Below are 19,717 nucleotides of genomic sequence, written 5' to 3' on the forward strand. Positions count from 1 at the left end.
GTAAAAAATATGCAGACGAATCAGTGAGCAAGATGATTTCAAACACTGAAGTTGCAAGGATGGGGGAGGAGAGTGCTTTGGATTTCATAGGTGGGATGTGTTTCTGAGCAGGTGGCATCATGGTGGATCATGAGTATATTCACGGCCTCCGTTACTTTTGGGACCTTTACCTTGAAATCTGACTGTCTCCATCTGCCCTGACTCTGGGCTTGTGAGATGAACTATCAGCAAACTTGCCCCAAGCAGGGCTTGTAAAAGCGTTTTACGTGGAGGCTGTAAAAATATTTACTTGCTCCTTCTGGGATAAGTGAGTAGACGCACTTTCCTCTATTTCCTTTGCTAAGTACAACTGTAAACTCTGGACTCTATGTATAACTCAAACTAAGAAGGCTCTGAAAGGTGGAGAGAGGGCAGACGGGCTGGAGACCTCAGCGTCTGAAAACCGTGTGGCTGTGTCCAGCGCATGTGGGATCTTCGTGCCCCAGCCAGGGATTGACCCATGCCCCCAGCAGTGGAAGCACAGACTCTTAGCCACTGGGCCACCGGGGAGATCACGAGAGGTCCTGGCTTTCAAGGACCAACATAGTGGTTATTTCCGTAGGTTTTCGTTTTGTCTCATATGTTTCAAAGCTGTAGCTAGAGAAGGCAGCACATCAGAAATGCTAATGGGTACAGAAGAACCTCCCTTCCCCCAACAAAAAAATTTTTTTTTTCTGATCCAAGGACCAGGAAATAGCCCAGCTGAGCAACACAGAAAACTTTTAGAAAATATCTCTTCTGATATCAGCCAAGCACCACAGAATAGACTGGGCCCCCACCCACCTCCGTGCCAGCAAAGGCTGAGGAAGAAGTCTAGACTTCCATCCTTATGCGCTTCTGTGAGTGAAATATTTCCCTCTGCCTTCTTAGGTGAAGTACCTGGGCATTGTGAATTAAACTGACACAAAGATAAAAGTTTTATTTATATCTTCATATTTCTGGGGACTAAACAGAGAAACAAGTGAAAATCCAAAGAAGCAGGCTTGGGATTTTATTTTAGTCACTCCTCTTCCTAAAAGTCCTCTATTTGTCCCAACTCAGATTTGTGTTCAGCCGGTTATTTTCCAGGCAGTGCCCAGATTCATCACTTCTTTCTCTCCTTTCTGTCCCTTTTATTTTTCCCTCTCTCAAGTCTCCGTCTCTCAAAGTATCAAAAAAAAAAAAAAAAAAAGAAAGAAAGAAGGAAAAGAGAAAGAAACCCAAATACTCTGTTACAAAAGAGTTTGGCCATTTCTTTCCTTTTAAGAAATATTTATTAATTTTGTTGTTATCTGACTGCATTGGGTCTTAGTTGCGGGACACTGGATCTCCATACATCGTGGAGCATCGATCCTTGAGGCACACGGACCCTCTAGCTGCAGCCGGGAGGCCCCTCGCTGCTGTGCCCGGGCTTAGCTGCTCTGCGGCAAGTGGGATCTTAGTTCCCCGACCAGACATTGAGCCCACGTCCCCTGCATTGCAAGGAGGATTCTCAACTGCTGAACCCCACGTAATGAAGGCCCCTCAGTGTCAGCGATTCTCCTGCCTGCTCCGTGGAAACATGCCCCAGCTAACCCGGGGAGTCTGAGACCATGCAGGAGCTCAGTCACCCCAGGGGAGCTCCAGACCGCCCTGCCGTGACCGCGCGCCTGAGCGGGAGCCCTGCCTAAAGGAGCCAGGTCCGACCCGCGGAGCAGCCTCATCCACCCTCAGGTTCACCAGGAGTGAAACACGCCTGTTCTCTTGGGCCTCTCAGCTCCGGGGTGATCGGTTATACAACAGTCGCGAAGTGACGGGGGAATCTCATGTGAGACCTGGAGGGAGAGAAGGAGGCAGCCCCCTGAGCAGCAAGGGGAAGAGAGTTCCAGCACGTTCTCTCCTCCCTCGTTAGGGAAGCGTGGAGCTTGGAGGCTGGGACTTCAGTGGTGGGCAGGACGGTCTGAGCAGCGGGCAGGTCAGCCTGTGGAGAGCCAAGCTGAGAAACGGGAATTCGGTGTCAGGGATTTTGGTTTGGTGCTCACTCACAGACTTTTGGAAGCCGCAACGACATCATTTCTTTTTTTAACTCGGCCAAATACTTGTTAGGAACGTCCTACCAAACCACGGCGTCTCGCCGATGCAGTCTGTGGCTGTGATGGCCACAGGCTGGGCCTTGTGCTTGGGCCAGGGAGACTGAGTTATCTGTCTCAACACGGGAGGAAGCGAAAACCCAAACTTACATGATGTTCACAGAGATTTTTATAAACGTTAGCTGATTCAATCCTCATATTAATTATGTGTGGTGGGTATTATTATTTATTTATCCTCATTCCACACGCAAGAAAGTGACTGTGTCATTTCTTCAGTCCTTGGACCAGGGCCTGGAGCATAGTAGCTGCTCAGGAAATATGTGTGAAGTTAATGAATAAATGGGCTCCCCTGGGGGCTCAGACAGTCAAGAATCTGCCTGCAGTGCAGGAGACCCAGGTTCAACCCCTGGTTTCGGAAGATCCCCTGGAGGAGGGCATGGCTACCCACTCCAGTATTCTTGCCTGGAGAATCCCATGGACAGAGGAGCCTGGTGGGCTACAGTCCATGGGGTCGCAAAGAGTCGGACACGACTGAGCGACTTTCACACACTTCACAGTGAGTACGTGAAGGAACCAGAGTGTGTGTTGCCCTTGTTTGCAGGCAGATCACTTCTCGGCTGGGTGGTATCACTTCTCGGCTGGGTGGTATCACTTCTTTCCTGGATGGTGTGAGCTGCTGACCTCTATGAAGTGTCTCCCAGGCAACAGAGGCCCTTTAAATGTACTGACTCATTCCATTCTGCCAATAAGCCTGTAGGGAAGATGGTGCTATCAGTGTATTTAAAAGTGCAATAAGATCTTGTATCTTAGGCTTGTGTATACAATGTATACATAACTGACTAGTCCTCATGTTTAGTAATAGAATGTTTATATGTAAAACTTAGGTGTTTGACAGGCATGACAGACTCCTTATGTCCGCTGTTAGATTCTGCATTCTCCCTGCAGATCCTGGTCCCCTCCCAGGCTTGCTTGCTTCGCCGATGGAAACTCCATTCTTCTACTTGCTTGAGCTAAAAATCTTGAAATCATCCCTGGCTTGCATCCTTACCTCTAGCCTCATCCGTGAATCTTGTTGGTTCTGTTCTCAGAATGTGTCCTCACTTGGACCCCTTCTCATCTGCTTCTCCACTTCGATCCCGGCTCAGGGCACCATGAGATTTATTGCAGCAGCAACCTCCTAGCTAGTTTCCTTGATTCTGCCTTCAAGTCCCTGCCGCGTACTAAACATAAATTGGACTGTACGACTTTCATCCAGAAGCCTTCATCTCACTTCCCATCTCACGCAGAGGACAAGTCAGAGCGTCTGCAGTCAGGCCCGTACGGCCTCACCCTCCTCTCCCAGCTCTGGCTTCTCTGGGATTCCGACGGCTCATCGTGCCAGGGCGTGTTTCTGTCTGCAGGTGCGTCTCCTGCATCAGCAGGCAGATCCTTTCCCACTGAGCCACCAGGGAAGCCCACGTAACCTGTTATTGCCTGTGTACTACAAGACACACGCTCACAGATGCACCTGTGCGTCTCTGGTCATCACGCCGCGTCTGGAGGCCCAGTGAAGGCAGCGGCTTCCTCCCCTCTGTTCACAGCCCCGTCCTCAGTACCCGGACAGTGTCTGGCACACAGTAGGTGCTCAATAAGGGTTTGTTGATGAATTAATGCAGGAGTTCCCAACCTCCCGGCTGTGGACCAGTACCTTCAGATCAGCTGTAGCATTAGATTAGAAATAAAGTGCCCAATAAATGTAGTTTTCTTGAATCATCCCAAACCACCCCCCCTCCACCCCGGCCCGTGGAAAAATTCTTTTCCACAAAATGGGTTCCTGGTGCCAAAAAATGTTGGGGACTGCTGAATTCATGAGTGATATAAGCTCTCCAATTTTTTGTTTGAACAGAATGCCCACCCAGTAGTCAAGACTCTCTAGCATTTCTTTAGAGTTGTTTGGCTTTTTTCTTTAAGGCTGCTTAAAAATAGAAGCTGAGTGAGGACATGCAACTGTGTGCGGCTCTTCAGGCAGGGCTCCCGTCCGTCACTTCTCTGCCTCCTACTTCGTGGATCTGTCCGGGGACAGAAGGAACTGGGGAGAGCAGGAACAGAGCCATCACCTTTCCCTTTGGCTCTCCACTCTGCATTGGTCAGCTTTGTCCGACAAGGGAAGGGTCCCATGTGTGGCCAGAATGTTGATTCCATGAGAATTTTTCCAAATAATCTCGTATTGCTTGTTTGATCACCACTAAAAATATATGTGTATAGTTCTAAGTAGAGACCATATAAATGAAGAAATCAACAAAATAAGGCAAAAGAGGTAGGGTGGGGCCAGCTTTTGCAGGTTCTAGAATCTCTTGTTAAGACTTGGGTTTGTACCTCAAAGGCAACAGGCGGCCTCAGAAACGTGTTAAGCTGTGGGTTGCTGTGGTCACATGAGGGTTTTAAGGGTCATTCCAGACGCGCTGCAGAACATGAGACGTGGCAAGAGAAAGCAGGGGACGCTGAAGCTCAGGAGGCGGCGCTGAGATGAGGGTGGTGGTCCCTGCGGCGGGGCTCGGGAGGCGGGGGGCTCGGGAGGAGGGGGGGATGCTCCAGGTTCAGCCAGAAGGTGAAATACACAGGACTCAGTGACCGATGGATTGTGGTAAAAACTAGTTTTCAAAGCAGTTAACTTCGTATCGTGATTCTCGTACAGATGTAGAAAGAGCACGTGCTGAAGATTCTAGTTGACTCATTAATTAAGTGAAAGAACAGCACAGAGTATTGTAACTAGTTCTAAGGGGAAGCCAGAGAGCTCACACATTTGTATAAGCAGCGTAGTGAAATGTGTGCTCCAGAGGAGGCTGAGCCAGCTCCACGACGGGGGCAGGCGGGAAATCAGTGAAGCCTCTACTAAAGGGGATAGAATTTGCATCTTTATGGACTAGAATTATTTTACATTTTTACCAGTGATCTACAGTTTAGGGTTGTAGACTGTTTCCCTCAGAATCAGAAGCAGATGATACCGGATGTGTGTGTCTAGAGAATGCATAGTTTTCCATTGAAACAGATATTTTCCCCCCTGGTGTGTGTGTGTGTGTGTGTATGTGTGTGTATGGGGGAAAGATGGAGTATATATATTAGAGTAGAAACAGATTAAAAAGCAAGGACAACCTATTTTCTTACTTAATAACTTACTTAATAGCACATTCTATGGTATAAATATTATTTTACAACATCATTTTTAATGATGGCAATTTCCAGTTTACAGACATGCCATAATTAATGAAGCCAGTCCCCTGGAAGACTTACAGTGCTCTCAGTTTTTATGCCAAAGAGCCCTATTCCCATATGTTTGTATATTTCCTTAATTATTTCCTTAGGGGGAAAGTTCCTAGAAATAGTATTTTCAGGTCAAAGGGTAGGCATAATTTCTCCCCTGGAAAGGTTGTGTTAATTTACTTTGACATCAACAGAGGGCTTGCACAGCTAATTTATTGCCTGTGGATGCTTTTGAAATATTTTTAATCCTCTTTATACTAATTTTATTTTATGATTAATTATCTCATTTTGCTGGAATTTTTCTTTGTACTGAATTTTAACATGTACCTCGGTACCCACCGTGCAACCTTCTCCAAATTAACGTTCTTTCCTGACAAATGAAAGGTGTATATAAATGACAGGCATACAGTCGTGTTGTTTGCTCATTAAAATGACTTTTTCTCCTCATAAAATATGTAATTCTGAACCAGCTCGTTATTTTGGTGAGTGTACAATTCAGTGAAATCACAGAATTCTATTCTTCTTCCGTCACCTTGTGGTTCTGGCGGTAAAGAATCTGCCTTCAGTGCGGGAGACCTGGGTCCAGGCATCGGCCTGCAATGCAGGAGACCTGGGCAGTGGGTCTCTGTGGCCGGGCGCCGGGGGCCATGTGCAGGCTGGGTGCTGACTGCACGCATCCACAGGGAGCCGGGGAGCCGGGACGGTGGTTCCTGCAGCTGTAACCGGTGAAGAGCGAGCAACTCCAGGTCAGACAGGGAAGGCAGGCCACGGAAAACCCAGAGCTTACATGAGACACTTACCATATAGTCAGAAATATTTGGCACAGTTGAGTTTCTGAGCTGCGGTCAGGGATCCTGAATACTTTGTCACTTAAGGAGAGGGTGGAATTCTTTTAAGAGAAAACACATCTTACAAACTGCTAGGCTTGCAGTCCCGGAATAGGGTCTTCAGACCTCAATTGCAGAAATACTCCATTAAAAATGTTCACTCTCGGCCAATGCTGGGTGCCAGGGAACTTAAAATCACAAATGCAAATGTCACACTGAAATAGCTAGACGGTAAAGTTGTCGTCCAGATGAAAGAGCATATGGTTACAACTAAATGTCTCTTTATAGATTATGGTAAGCATGAAAATCAACTTCTTACAGACAGCTCGACCCTCAGCAGAAGTTTGAGCGTCTCTAGGAGACCAACTTTTCTGGGAAAATCCTGGAGGAATGGTTAAGAGTTTTTTCTCCAGAATCAGGCAAACCAAGGTTGGAATACTGGCTTATTTCTCTAGTTTCATGCCCTTGAGTAATTAATACACAGTGAGGAACCTCACTAAGGTCTTATTTCCTCGTTGTAAAATGGGAATAATAATAGGCTGTGTTTTATAGGGCCGTTGGTAGGTTAGTTGAGATAATGCACAAAAAGGAATTAGCATTCTGCACGCACAAAGGTTTTGGCTGATACTTGGTGTTGATATTAACTCCCCAGATAAGAAGAATATTTGACTTGTTTTGGAGAATAAATAAAAATAGGACTAGAATGTGAGAAATGAGGCTAATTTAGCAGTATATGACTGAGGATATATGATATGGCTGAGTTGGAGAGAATGCCTGGTTCAGTTCAGCTCATTTCAGTCGCTCAGTCGTGTCCGACTCTTTGTGACCCTATGGACTGCAGCACGCCAGGCCTCCCTGCCCATCACCAACTCCTGGAGTTGCCTGGAGAAGAGGGAAAATTGTTGTGATTACAGAAATTAGATTCTGGCAGAACAGAAAACAGTCCTAGCTTACCTCCCCCCCCGCCACCGCCTCCCCACCAAATACACCTTCCCTCTGTGAATTGTGGCTGTTGTTGAGTCATTAAGTCGTGTCCGACGCTGTGCGACCGCGTGGACGGTGGACCGCCAGGCTCTCTGTCCGCGGGAGTTTTCCCCGGCGAGGATGCTGGAGCGGCTGGCCACGCCCTGGGTGGGTGCTGAGGACTGTGTCATGTGCTTGCCTGTTGTTGCTCGGACAGTGGCTTGTGTGGATTGGCTTGTCCGAGTCCAGGACTTGAAGATATTCTTCAACTCTGCAATCTCAGATCAGTGTGAATTCACCTATAATGGTGTTTCTGACGTTACAGCCCTTCCCCTCCCCGCAGGGGACACTCGGCAGTGTCCGGCGGGGTAGGAGAAGCGTGATTCCGGCATTCAGCTGAAGCCCAAACAGACTCCAAAACACCCCACGATGCACAGCACAGTGCTCCCCCCCCCACTAAAAAATAATGCTGTCTAAAATGCCGGTTGTGCTGAGAACACAGAAGCCTAATATATAGCAGGTGAGATATTTCAACATAAAGTTATTCTGTCATCAGATTGTCTTAAGAGTGGTGCTAGTGGTAAAGAACCCACCTGCCAGTGAAGGAGACATAAGCGACTGGGGTTTGATCCCCTGGTTGGGAAGATCCCCTGGGGGAGAGCACGGCCACCCATCCAGTATTCTTGCCTGGAGAATCCTGGGGACAGAGAAGCCTGGCGGGCTACAGTCCAGGGGGTCCATAGGGACCCAACTGACGTGACTTAGCATGCAGGCATGCATCGTTAGCATTAGGATTACCTCCGCTTCCTGTCCCGTGAGACTACACTTTGCTGTCACAGTTGGGAGAACAAAAGCTTCAGTTAAAGAAATCAGTGAAAGAAAAATGTTAACTAAAAAATACTATAGATGGTCTGTAGATGTGTTATATAAAATATGAAGAAGCTCATTGGATGAATTAACTTAAGAAGGAAACGCTGCCCTCTGCTAGTAAGCAAACGAGATTATTCTCAAGCTGTTGTCCTTTGACGCGTGTCAGTCACTCCAGCTCCTCTCTGCGTATTCCCACCTTCAGGGAGTCCTCCTGTTTCGCCTCCTCTGACCAGTTCTGAAATATGGAGCACAAGTTTGTAATTCCTCTGTTCTTGAGACCAAGAGGGTAGGGCAGGTGAAACGGGTTTGCTGTGGTTCAGCTGACCTCACTTTCACCGTCACTGAATCTCAGGACGGCATCTCCCGCCGCTCCATGCCCAAGGCCCCTGTCCTCACCGGACATCACGCACTCAGAGGCCCTCACTGTGGGCGGAGCAGTTGCCGGAGGAGTTTTTGTTGGCAGTCCCTCTGGGGAGCACTAGGTTGTCTGGAAGTCTTTATGAATATTCATGCCTTAGTTTGCAAATTAGCAAGCAAAATTCCTGGGGAATGTGGTAAACAGCCAATTTGTCTGGCCCCACTCTGATGCAATTGACCTTGGCTAATCTCTAGGAATCTGCATAATTAACAATTATCTTGAGTGAGGCTGGACCACTGCTTGAGAATCACTCAACTCCCTCTTTTCATAAGCCAAGTGTTGGAGTTTTCCTTACCTCCTGATGAGCCAGCATGTTTTAATCTGTTCCAGGGTGATTTTCCAGCCAGGAGTTATAAACAATATTTATATAATACAGCCTGGAGACCCAGGCGACTCAGTGGTAAAGAGTCTGCCTGCACTGCAGAAGACCTGGGTTCCATGCCTGGGTCAGGAGGATCCCTGGAGCAGGCAATGGCAGCCCACTCCAGTGTTCTTGCCTGGGGATCCCACGGACAGAGGAGCCTGGCGGGCTGCAGTCTGCGGGGCCGCAAAGAGTCGGACACGACTGAGTATAGAGCAGCAGAAGCAGCATGCAGTACAATAATTTGTATAAATTTATTTTTACAAATTATTTACTTTGTATAATTTGAATTTATACAATAGTACTTCGGCAGTTATTTGATTCTAACACTGCACTTTTGCTCTTACTGCTTAATGGAACAAAAGAAAAACAAAAATCCTATGAGAGTAATGTGGATGAATTGAAGATGGAAGTCATCAGGCCTGCTTAAATTGAGGAATCTTTAGCTTGTGTGTGACAGACTTCAGACAGAAGCCAGACAAATGTGGTTTGATCCTGAAGAAACTGAGTAACTTTGTTTTAAAGTAGAAATGCTGTCATTCAAGATTGGGTCTAAAAGTAACAGCATAATTTAGAAATATAAAATATCCTCTTTGATGAAAACTTTTTTTCCCCGTAGTATGCATATTTCTTGCATACCTTAGCATGCCGTCTCTAACACATTTTCATGGCCGCGTCCAGAAGGAAGGAGCTGAGAAACCTATTTTCCACATCTTTTATTTTAACAATCAGAGTGACAGCCATTCCCACTGTAATTACAGTCCTCTTTCTGGTGGTTAGGTTTTAAGGAAGCCAGTGATCTCATCTGTTATCAGACACCAGTGTGATATTGGTAAGTCTTCTCTTTGCCAGCCGTAGCCCTCAACATGTTAATTTCCATGGCTGATTCTCCATCCTGAAAAGGATTCTGTGTTTGAACTCTTAACAATGACTCTTGGCATTTGATTTTCTAAAGTTACTTAGTCTAGTGGTTAATTAGACTTCAGCTTGATAGCAAAAGAAATAGGTAACTGTTTTTAGATTAAGCTGTAATTTTTGAGATCTTGGTTAAATATCTCTGCACTTTTCTGTTAAAAATTTATAAGTGTTTTGTTTTAAGATAATTGTAGATTCACTTTTGGTTGTAAGAAGTGTTACACAAAGATCCTGTACTCTTTAACCAGTTTCCCTGGTGGTGCTATCTTTGAAACAACAGCGCAGTATTTTTTAGGTTTATGTATTTAATTTATTTATTTGGACGAGTCGGATCTTAGCTGCAGCACGTGAATGGACCCTCTAGTTTGGCGTTCGGGCTCAGTAGGTGCAGTACGGTGGGGTGTACTCGCCCCAGACCTGTGTGACCTTAGCTCCCCGACCGCGGATCGAATCCGAGTCCCCTACATTGCGAGGCGGAGTCTTAACCCCTGGGCCCTCAGGGACGTCCCCAACAATGCATCGTAACCAAGACAACGGTGTTGATAGAGTCAGGACACAGGGCAGTTTCAGGACACAGGGCAGTTTCAGCGCTGCCGGGACCCGCCCGTCGCCCGTATAGACACCCCTCCTCCCTTCTGTTCCCTGTCCCACAGCCCTCACCCCTGATAACCACTGATCTGATTCCATTTCTATACTTCTGTCATTTCAAGAATGCTCTCAATGCAGCCGTACTGTATGTAACCTTTGGGTTTGGCGCCACTCTGCTACCCCCCCACTCGGCATTATTCTCTGAAGACTCCTTCAGACTGTATTTATAGCCGAGTGCCATCGTACAGGGTCACTGTTCCCCAGATCGTCTGCCCGCTTACCTGGTGGAGGAGAGGTGGCTGGGTGCAGTTTTGCACTGGTACAAATCCAGCTGCTGTGAGCATTCTTGGTCATGTTTTTTGTGTGTGGGGAGTTTGCATTCCTCTGGCCTAGGTTCCAAGGAGTAGAACTCTTAAGTCCTATGCTGCTCGATTAGTTCTTTAAGGGGTTGTACATTTCACATTCCCAGCAGCAGTGCGGAAGCGGCCCCGTTTAGTGGCATCCTTGTCAACATGTGGGGGTACAACCTGGTAGGTGTGCGTTTCACTGTGGGTTTAATGTTTGTGGTTGTGATCCACAGTGTTTCTCTGTGGTTTAATTTACATCTCCCTGAAGGCTTAATGACGGCGAGCATTTTCTCATGTGCCTCTCGATCACCTGTGTGTTCTCTTCGGTGAAATGTCTCTTGTCCATTCTGTGAATGGATTGTGTGGCTCTTTAATGTTGAAGTTTGAGGACTCTGTGTATTCTAGATACTGATCCTATGTCAGATACATGGTTTGCACATTTCCTCCCCCCCCTCCTCCAGCTTGTCTTTTCATTCTCTCAGCGGAATTTTTCACATAGCCAAAGTTTTAAATTCTGATGAGGTACATGTGGCAACATTTTCTTTTATGGATTAAGATTTTGGAATGAGGTCTAGGGCTTCCCTGGTGGCTCAGTAGTAAAGAACCCACTTGCAATGCAGGAGACCCGGGTTCCATTCCTGGGTCAGGAAGATTCCTTAGAGGAGGAAATGGCAATCCACTCCAGTATTCTTGCCTGGGAAATTTCATGGATAGAGGAGCCTGGCGGGCTACAGTCCATGGCGTAACAAAAGAGTCAGACGCAACTTAGGGAGTAAAGAACAGCAATGTGAGATCTAAGAACTCTTTGTTCAGACTGTGTTCCCAAACATTTCCTTTTTCCTCCCTAAATATAAAGATTTATAAAAGATTTTATAAAGATTTCAGTCCATTTTGAGTTAATTTTGTATGAGTGTTTTGGGTCAAGGTTTTTTTTTTTTTTTTAATTCCCTATGGATATTCAGTTTTTTTGGCTTTCCTGGTGGCTCAGATGGTAAAGAATCCGCCTGCAATGCAGGAGACCTGGGTTCCATCCCTGGGTTGGGAAGATCCCCTGGAGGAGGGCATGGCAACCCACTCCAGTGTTCTTCCCTGGAGAATCCCCATGGACAGAGGAGCCTGGCCGACTGCAGTTCCTGGGGTCACAGAGTCAGACACGACTGAGCAACTCAGCACACACATTCAGTTTTTTGAGCACCGTTTGTTTAAAAGGCCACCCTGTGTCCACTGAATTACTTTTCCGCTTTTGTCTCCATGTTTTTATGACCCTTAATGTTTTACAGTGTTAACTTGGACTGCACCCCATCCTGGCAATCATCTTTGAGTCTCTGGGTTGAATTTTCTGAAGGAGAATGTGGTTGGTGTTCACTGTCATTTATGAGCTAGTCAGTCCGCTGTCTGGCCCAGCTCCTGACCATCGGGTATGAGGAACGTCACACAACTCACAGGGACTGTCCCTTCCGAGGTCTTCTCGTCTTTGGTGTCTATCAGGCTGTGATCTCCGTAAATAAGGGTGTTTGAAACTAGGGTGTGTGCCGTGAAAGCTTGTCTTGTTTGTGCTGATTTCGGGTTTTTATCTCTGGGACTTTTTCTGAAATGCTGTCAAAGAATGAAGATATGTGCCTCTAAATACTTATTTTCTTTTGATTCCAGTGATTTTCTGAATGGCATCATACACCCATTGTGGAATCAGTTTGGGGTTTTAAAACTTTGTTTTCCCAAAGCAACATCACGTTTATGGTTTATGAATATTTTACAGGTGGAAACATCAAAAAGAAAACATTTAAATGTAAATGCCAGTAGTATCTGAGTCAGCTGTGATGCTGAGTGCAGTCTTTTTATTCCCTTCCAGATTTATCAACGATGTTGGTTAGTATTCAAGAAAGCGTCCAGCAAAGGTCCAAAAAGACTGGAGAAATTTTCTGATGAACGTGCCGCCTATTTTAGGTGTTACCATAAGGTAAGACTCAGTTATTGTAGCTTTCCAGAAGTCTGTTCATAACTAGAGAACTCACGTTCTTTGAGTCTGAAAACTTGTCTTGCTTTTTTAACCACGTTACAAAAATTACTTTTTCCAAGGACATAACATCTCTAAAGGACATCTACTAGCTCACTGTTTGCTTTTTTGGCTGTTGTTATTTGTCTCCTCTGTAGCTTATTCATTCTATTGTTTTTTAAGATTTATTCCTTAGTTTTGTGTTTTGGCTGTGGCGGGTCCGTGGCTGCCCGCAGGCTTTCCCTAGCGGTGAGCGGGGCTCCTCTCCGCCGCTGTGTGTGAGCCTGTTATTCTGCGCCTCCTCCTCCCGTGGAGCGTGGCCTCTGGGGCTTGGTGGTTGCAGCTTGCAGGCTCTGGAGTGCTGTCTCGGGTCGGTGTGGCCTCCGTCCACGCGGGAGCTTCCCCTACCAGGGGTCACACCAGTTGCATTGCACGGTGGATCCTTAAGCACTGCACCACTGGGGAAGCCTCCCATTTTATTGTTGACAGACACTTAGGTTTTTTTCCAGTTTTCACCTATTATGACTCCAGTTTTTAAAAAAATTTTATTGGAGTATCTTTAAAAAATTTTTATTGGAGTATCGAATCTTTCCTGGTGGCTCAGAGGGTAAAGCTTCTGCCCGCAATGCGGGAGACCCAGGTTCGATCCCTGGGTTGGGAAGATCTCCTGGAGAAGGGAAAGGCCACCCACTCCGGTATTCTTGCCTGGAGAACCCCATGGATGGAGAAGCCTGGTGGGCTGCAGTCCACGGGGCAGAAGAGAGTCGGACACGACTGACGACTCCGCTTCCCTTTGTGGTGTGTTGGTTTCTGTGGTCCAGGCTGAGTCAGCTCTGGGTGCACACGTCCCCTGTTCCTGGATTTCCTCCCCGTTTAGGTCTGCAGAGCGCTGAGCGGCGTCTCTCGTGCGGCCCACTCAGTTCTGCTTGGTGTCTATTGTGTTCACATCATCAGTAGTGTGTGTGTGTCCATCCCAGCGCCCAGCTCACCCCCCACTCCCTCCCCGCTGGGCATCCATATGCTTGTCCTCTGCGTCTGCATCTGTTTCTGCTTCGTAAACCACTGTCTGCCGCTGTGGTCCAGGGCTTCCCTGCTGGCTCAGTGGAGAATCCGCCTGCAATGCAGGAGATGCAGGTTTGATCCCTCGGTTGAGAAGATCCCCTGGAGGAGGAAATGGCATCCGGTTCCAGTACTCTTGCCTGGAAATCCCCATGGACAGAGGAGCCTGGCAGGCTACACAGTCCATGGGGTCCCCAAAGGTCAGACATGACTGAGTGATTAGCCAACAGACCACGGTGGTCCGAGCCACCACGCTGCCTAACCCCCAGCCCTCCGGAGTCTCTTTGAGACGCTCATATCTCATCATGATTCTCTGACTCAGAACCCTCAGTCGGGTTGATATAATGGTCCACCCATCACACGTGTGACTTCTTGCTGCCTGTTTAACTTCAGTTTCCCCAGTCCCACTTGGCCCTGTGACAGGGACCCTGGGCTCTGCACTCTCAGAAGATAGCCAAGCACATCCCTTCTTTTGAATTTCCTCTTCCCTCTGCTTGGAAGGCTCTCCTTGCAAATATCCACATAATCACATCCTTACTTTGTTCATGTCAGTGTTCAAGGCCCTTGCCTGCCCTCGTCATTTGAAATGAAGCCCTTGGGCACCCTCCCACTCCCTCTCGCTTTGTTTTTAGCGCTTATCATCCTGCATACACACTGCTTAGTTATTTCTTATTGTCTTCACTACAATGCCACCAAGAGCAAGGTTCCCAAGGGCAGAGATTTTGGAGTCGGAAGTACACCTGCTTCTACTCCTTACCAGGGCCTAAAGTAGCAGGCATTTTTTAAACTTTTTTTTTAAAATATCAGAGATCTTTATTCTTATTTGTTTTGTTTTTATTTTATCAGGTCTTGGTTGTAGCACGCGGGATCTTCAGTTGTGGCCTGTGGGCTCTAGTCCTGAGCGGGGATTGAACCCTGGCCCCTGTGTTGGGAGTGCAGAGTCTTAGCCACTTGACCGCCAGGGAAGCTGCTCTTAAAACTCTCGGTTGAGAAGATAGGAGTGTTATCAGCAGAGGACAGGGAATGGATGCGGATGTCTGTGCTTCACTCTTTTATTAGCTCATCAGAAAGTCTTGAGGCATCTGAAACTAGGAAAAGGAATTCTGATTGGAGGAGATGCAGTGCATGGTGCTGGGAGCAGAGAAAGCCAGGACTGGGAAGGTTTATGAGAACAGACTCAAATGTAGAACCAGAGTGGACTGGGAAGATGCCCCTTGCACGGGAAACACGCCAAGGGAGTTTGAGGACAAACTTGCCCTATTTCCCAGACTCCTGCCTGCTGGCTGTGGAATTTAATATGTACATCTTTGGGGAATGTGGTAAGCCACAGTCTCTTTCATCTGTAATAATCATTAACCAAAGTTCAAAGCATCAGAACGGAAGAATTATCTCCATTAAGCCTCCAAGCCCTTGATGAGTTCCTGTAGCCGATTCACCCTCCTAACTCTTTCAGATCTGATACATTTAATATTAATCTCTCAGGGGCATATAAAAAGCTGGAGTAACTCTGAGATATGCATTTTTTATCTAAATGCTGTGTAATTTATGAATCTTGATAATAAAAATACTAGGGTGATAAGTAGCTTACCGTGACTAGATTTCAGAGTTTATTTGAATACAAATAAAAAGCAATTTCCACAAGAAAGGAAGCACTGTATATTATGCTGTTTGATCAGTTCAGAGATGGTGTGGCATAGACACCCGTCTCTCCTGTAGGAAATCTGTGGCATGTGTGGAAATGAAGTGCTTCTTTGTTTCACTTTTAAAGATAGTATAATGGGGTGGGGGGAACACACCAGTTTTACATATGTGATTCTTTTTAGTTTTTTAAAAAGGAAATTGGCCGTAGAATTTTAAAACATGGTGCTTTGCTCACTGACAAGGTAAGTAAAGGTGCTCTCATACAAAAACTGGAAAATAAATATATGACTAATGCCCAGACAGCCATTATCTTCATGTCTTTACCTCTTTCGTGAAGTGCCCCTCAAGCCCCAGAGCTGTCAGAAGCGGCTGTGAATTTGATTAACTGTAATTGTAACAATATTAAGACTCCAGTGACTTTATTTTTTCTTTCTTTCTTTCTAGTTTCATTGAGAAATGATTGACATGCATCACTAAGTTTAAATGTAGGACTCCAGTGACTTTAAATTTTGTTCCTGACCTTCCCATTAAATTCTGGTTTATTGCTCTCACTCAGCAAATCCAAACGGCCCACACGAAGCAGAAGGGGTTGAGAGTTTCTGTGCATACTTTTACTTTTTTGGTGTGAATAACAATTGGGAGGAAATCTAAGTAGAATGATGGTCAACTGTTGTTTTTGAGACCAAGGCAAATAGCATGGTGGGAAGTATGCTGGCCCTGGGTTTGGGAAGCTTGCTTTCTCTTTTCTCTCTTTTTTCTTTTGTTAATTAACCTCACTTTATTTATTTATTGAAGTGTAGGGAATATACAATATTATGCTGGTTTCAGTGTTTTTTCAATTATTTTTATTAATTAGTTACAGACTAATTACTAACTTATTAATTATGGACTGGAGCTTGGGGGTTGCAAAGAGTGGGACGCGCAACCTAGCAAGTGAACAACGACACAACAGTATTGGAGTGTGTTGACTTACGGTGTGTGTTAGTCTCAGATGTGATGGCCATGGCTCAGTCACCAGGTCATGTCCAACTCTTGTGACCCCGTGGACTGCATAGCCCGCCAGGCTCCTCTGTCCGTCAGCAGAGTGACTCTCTTACACGTACGCACATCTCCACGCTGTTTTAGCTTTGCTCCCCTGTAGATCACTGTGGAGTGTTGAGTGGGGCTCTCGGTGCTGGGCGGCGGGCTCCTGCTGGCCTCTATTTTACGTGTGTGTGTAGCCTGCGTGCAGTCACTTCCAGCCTCTCGATTTACCCCCCTCCCCCTTGGTAACGGAAAGTTTGTTTTCTAGGTCTGTCACTCTGTTTCTGTTTTTATAAAACTCTTAGAGGAAAACAAAGGTGGAACACTTTCTGACATAAATCCCAGCAAGATCTTTTTTGATCCACCTCCTAGAATAATGAAAATAAAAACAAAAGTCAACAAATGGGACCTAATTAAACACAAAAGCTTTTGCACAGCAAAGACAACCATAAACAAAATCAAAAGACAGCCCACAGAATGGGAAAAAATATTTGCAAACAAAGCGATCAACGAGGGATTAATCTCCAATTTTTAAATACACAAACAGCTTATGCAGCTCACTATCAAAAAATAAAGACAACCCGATCAAAAAACGGGCAGAAGATCTAAATAGACATTCCTCCAAAGAAGACATAGAGGGGGCCAAAAAGCGTGTGAAAAGATGCTCAATGTCACTGATTATCAGAGAAATGCAAATAAAATCAATAATGAGTTAGCACCTCACACAAGTCAGAATGTCCGTCATCAAAAAATCTACAAACAATAAATGCTGGGGAGGTCTGGAGAAGAGGGAGCCTTCCTACACCATTGGTGGGAATGTAAATTGGTACAGCCACTACGGAGAACAGCATGGCGGTTTGTTAAAAAACTAAAAAGAGAGCTATCATATGGTCCAGCAATCTCCCTCCTGGCTTATATCCAGAGAAAACTATACTTTGAAAAGATACATGCACCCCAGTGATCATTGCAGCACCATTTATTAATACAATAGCAGGACATGGAAGCAACCTAAATGTCCATTGACAGATGCGTGGATAATGAAGATGTGGTGTATATACACAATGAAATATCACTCAGCCATGAACGGAAATGAAATAACGCCACTCGCAGAGACATGGACGGACCTGGAGATTGTTTTACTAAGTGAAGGAAGTCAGACAGAGACAGACAAATATCAGGTGATATTGCTTATATGTGGAATCCAAAAAGTGACTCAGCATTTCTCCAGATTCTCCTCTATTACAGGTTATCGCTACACTCTTCTTGCTTATCTGTTTTATACGTAGTGTTGATAGTTTGTATCTGTTAATCCCAAACCCCTGATTTGTCCCTCCATACTGACTTCTTCCCTTCGGTAACCACAAGTTTGTTTTCTATATCTGTGAGTCTGTTTCTGTTTTGCATAAACATTCATTTGTATTATTTTTTAGATTCCACATATAAGTGATATCATACAGTATTTGTCTTTCTCTGACAATTCATTAAGCGTGATATTCTCTAGTGAGTGAAAGTCACTCAGTCGTGTCTGACTCTTTGCAACCCCATGGACTGTACAGTCCATGGAATATCCAGGCCAGGATACTGGAGTGGGTGGCCTTTCCCTTCTCCAGGGGATCTTCCCATCCCAGGGATCGAACCCAGGTCTCCCACATTGCAGGTGGATTCCTTACCAGCTGAGCCACAAGGGAAGCTCAAGAATACTGGAGTGGGTAGCCTATCCCTTTTCTGGGGGATCTTTCTGACCCAGGAATCGAACCGGGGTCTCCTGCATTGCAGCTGGATTCTTTACCAACTGAGCTCTCGGGTTCATCCACATTTCTGCATATGACGATCTTTCACTCTTTCTTATGGCTGAGTAATATTCCATTGTGCATAAACCACATCTTCTTCAGCCAGTCAAGAAGGGTGCTTGGGCTGCTTCCATGTCTTGGCTGTTGTAACTAATGCTCCTGTGAACAACGTAATCCCCGTGAGATTCCTCCAAGTTGCTGTGGTGTGATCTTCATCGTCCCTTCCTGTTTATCCTAAGCAGTGTTCCACAGTGTGGATGACTGCAGCTGATTACAGTCCCCACTGAAGAGCATCTTGGTTGTTTCTAGTGTTTTATTATTATGGATAAAGTTTATCTTTCTGGGATAAACTCCCAAAAGTACAACTGCTGGGTCATATGGTGGCTGTATGTTTAGTTTTACAAGAAGTTGCGAACCTCCCTTACAGAGCAGCTGTGATTTTACATTCCCACCAGCAAAGAGTGACCGATCCAGTGTTCCTGCATCTTCATCAGCGTTTGGTGGTGTCACTGTATTTACTTTAGTCGTTTGATAGTCACATCTCGTGGTAGTTTTAATTTGCATTCCCTCATGTCTAATGATATTGAATGTATTTTCTTGCACTTGAATTGCTGTCTGTGTATCTTTTTCTATGAAATATCTCTTTATGTATTTTTACCAATTTTTAGTAACTTTTTTTTACAAGTGAGTTTTGGGTATTTTTTTCTATAGTATAGATTCCAGTCCTTTGTTAGATATGTGGTTGCAAATATTTTCTCCTTTTCCATAGCTTAACTTTTCATCCTGTTAACAGGATCTTTTGCAGAACAAAAGTTTTAATTCTCATCAGGTCCACTGTTTGAATTTTTACTTATATGAATTGTGCTTTTTGTGTCAAGTCTAAGAATTCTTGGCCTAGCCTTGGATCCTGAATATTTCTTTTCTAAAATTTTATAATTTTAGGTTATAAATTTAAGTTAATGATTCATTTTGAGTTTAATTTTTGTACAGGATGTGAGACGTAGGTTGAGTTTCATTCCTTTTTACCTATGGTTGTCCAATTATTCCAATACTCTGTTGTTTAAAAAAAAAAACAAACTATTCTTTTCCCACCGAATTGCCTTTGTACATTTACCAAGAGCTATTTGGGCGTATTAGCATAGGTCTATTTCTGGGTTTTCTGTATCATGTTCTCTTGATTACTGTAAATATACACTAATACTTAATATTGGGTAGAAATGAATGCTTGCAGTTATTCTTTTTTTAAAGGTCGTTTTAGTTATGCTAGTGCTTTTCCATAAAATTTTAGATTTGTCTGTGCTTATAGAAAACCCATGTTAGAATTCTGAATAATTATATTAAGCCTATAAATCAAATTATGGGAGAACTTGACATCTTTTCTATATCAGATCTTTCAATTCATAAACATGGTTGCTCCATTTATTTGGATTTTAAAAACTTCTTTCATCGTCATTTGGTAGTATTCAACCTCTGTATCCTATACATGTTTACTTAAGTTTATATGTGATTATTTCATTTAATTTGGATTAAATTCAAAGCCCTTTTGCATTAAACTCTTGTGTAAACTTGTCATCTTTGGGCTGTAATCAGTGAAA

At 45.0% G+C, this 19,717-nt stretch overlaps 1 protein-coding gene across 3 annotated transcripts in view; it reads left to right on the plus strand.

Moving 5' to 3' along the window:
- Positions 1-19,717, plus strand: part of DOK5 (docking protein 5) — a 146,844-nt gene that overhangs the window by 53,966 nt on the left and 73,161 nt on the right. The window contains exons 1-2 of one of the 3 annotated variants that reach the window (XM_043480020.1): positions 12,131-12,141; positions 12,466-12,573. Coding sequence is in view for 2 of the 3 variants with exons in the window: in XM_043480018.1 (XP_043335953.1) it covers positions 12,358-12,372; positions 12,466-12,573 (123 nt within the window). In the remaining variant the exon portion in view is untranslated. Of the gene's footprint in view, positions 1-12,130; positions 12,142-12,351; positions 12,373-12,465; positions 12,574-19,717 lie in introns of those variants that run through there. The other 2 variants (XM_043480018.1, XM_043480019.1) reach the window with 2 other exon arrangements.

The sequence above is a fragment of the Cervus canadensis genome, chromosome 10 (assembly GCF_019320065.1).
Source record: "Cervus canadensis isolate Bull #8, Minnesota chromosome 10, ASM1932006v1, whole genome shotgun sequence".
NCBI classification, from domain to species: Eukaryota; Metazoa; Chordata; class Mammalia; order Artiodactyla; family Cervidae; genus Cervus; species Cervus canadensis.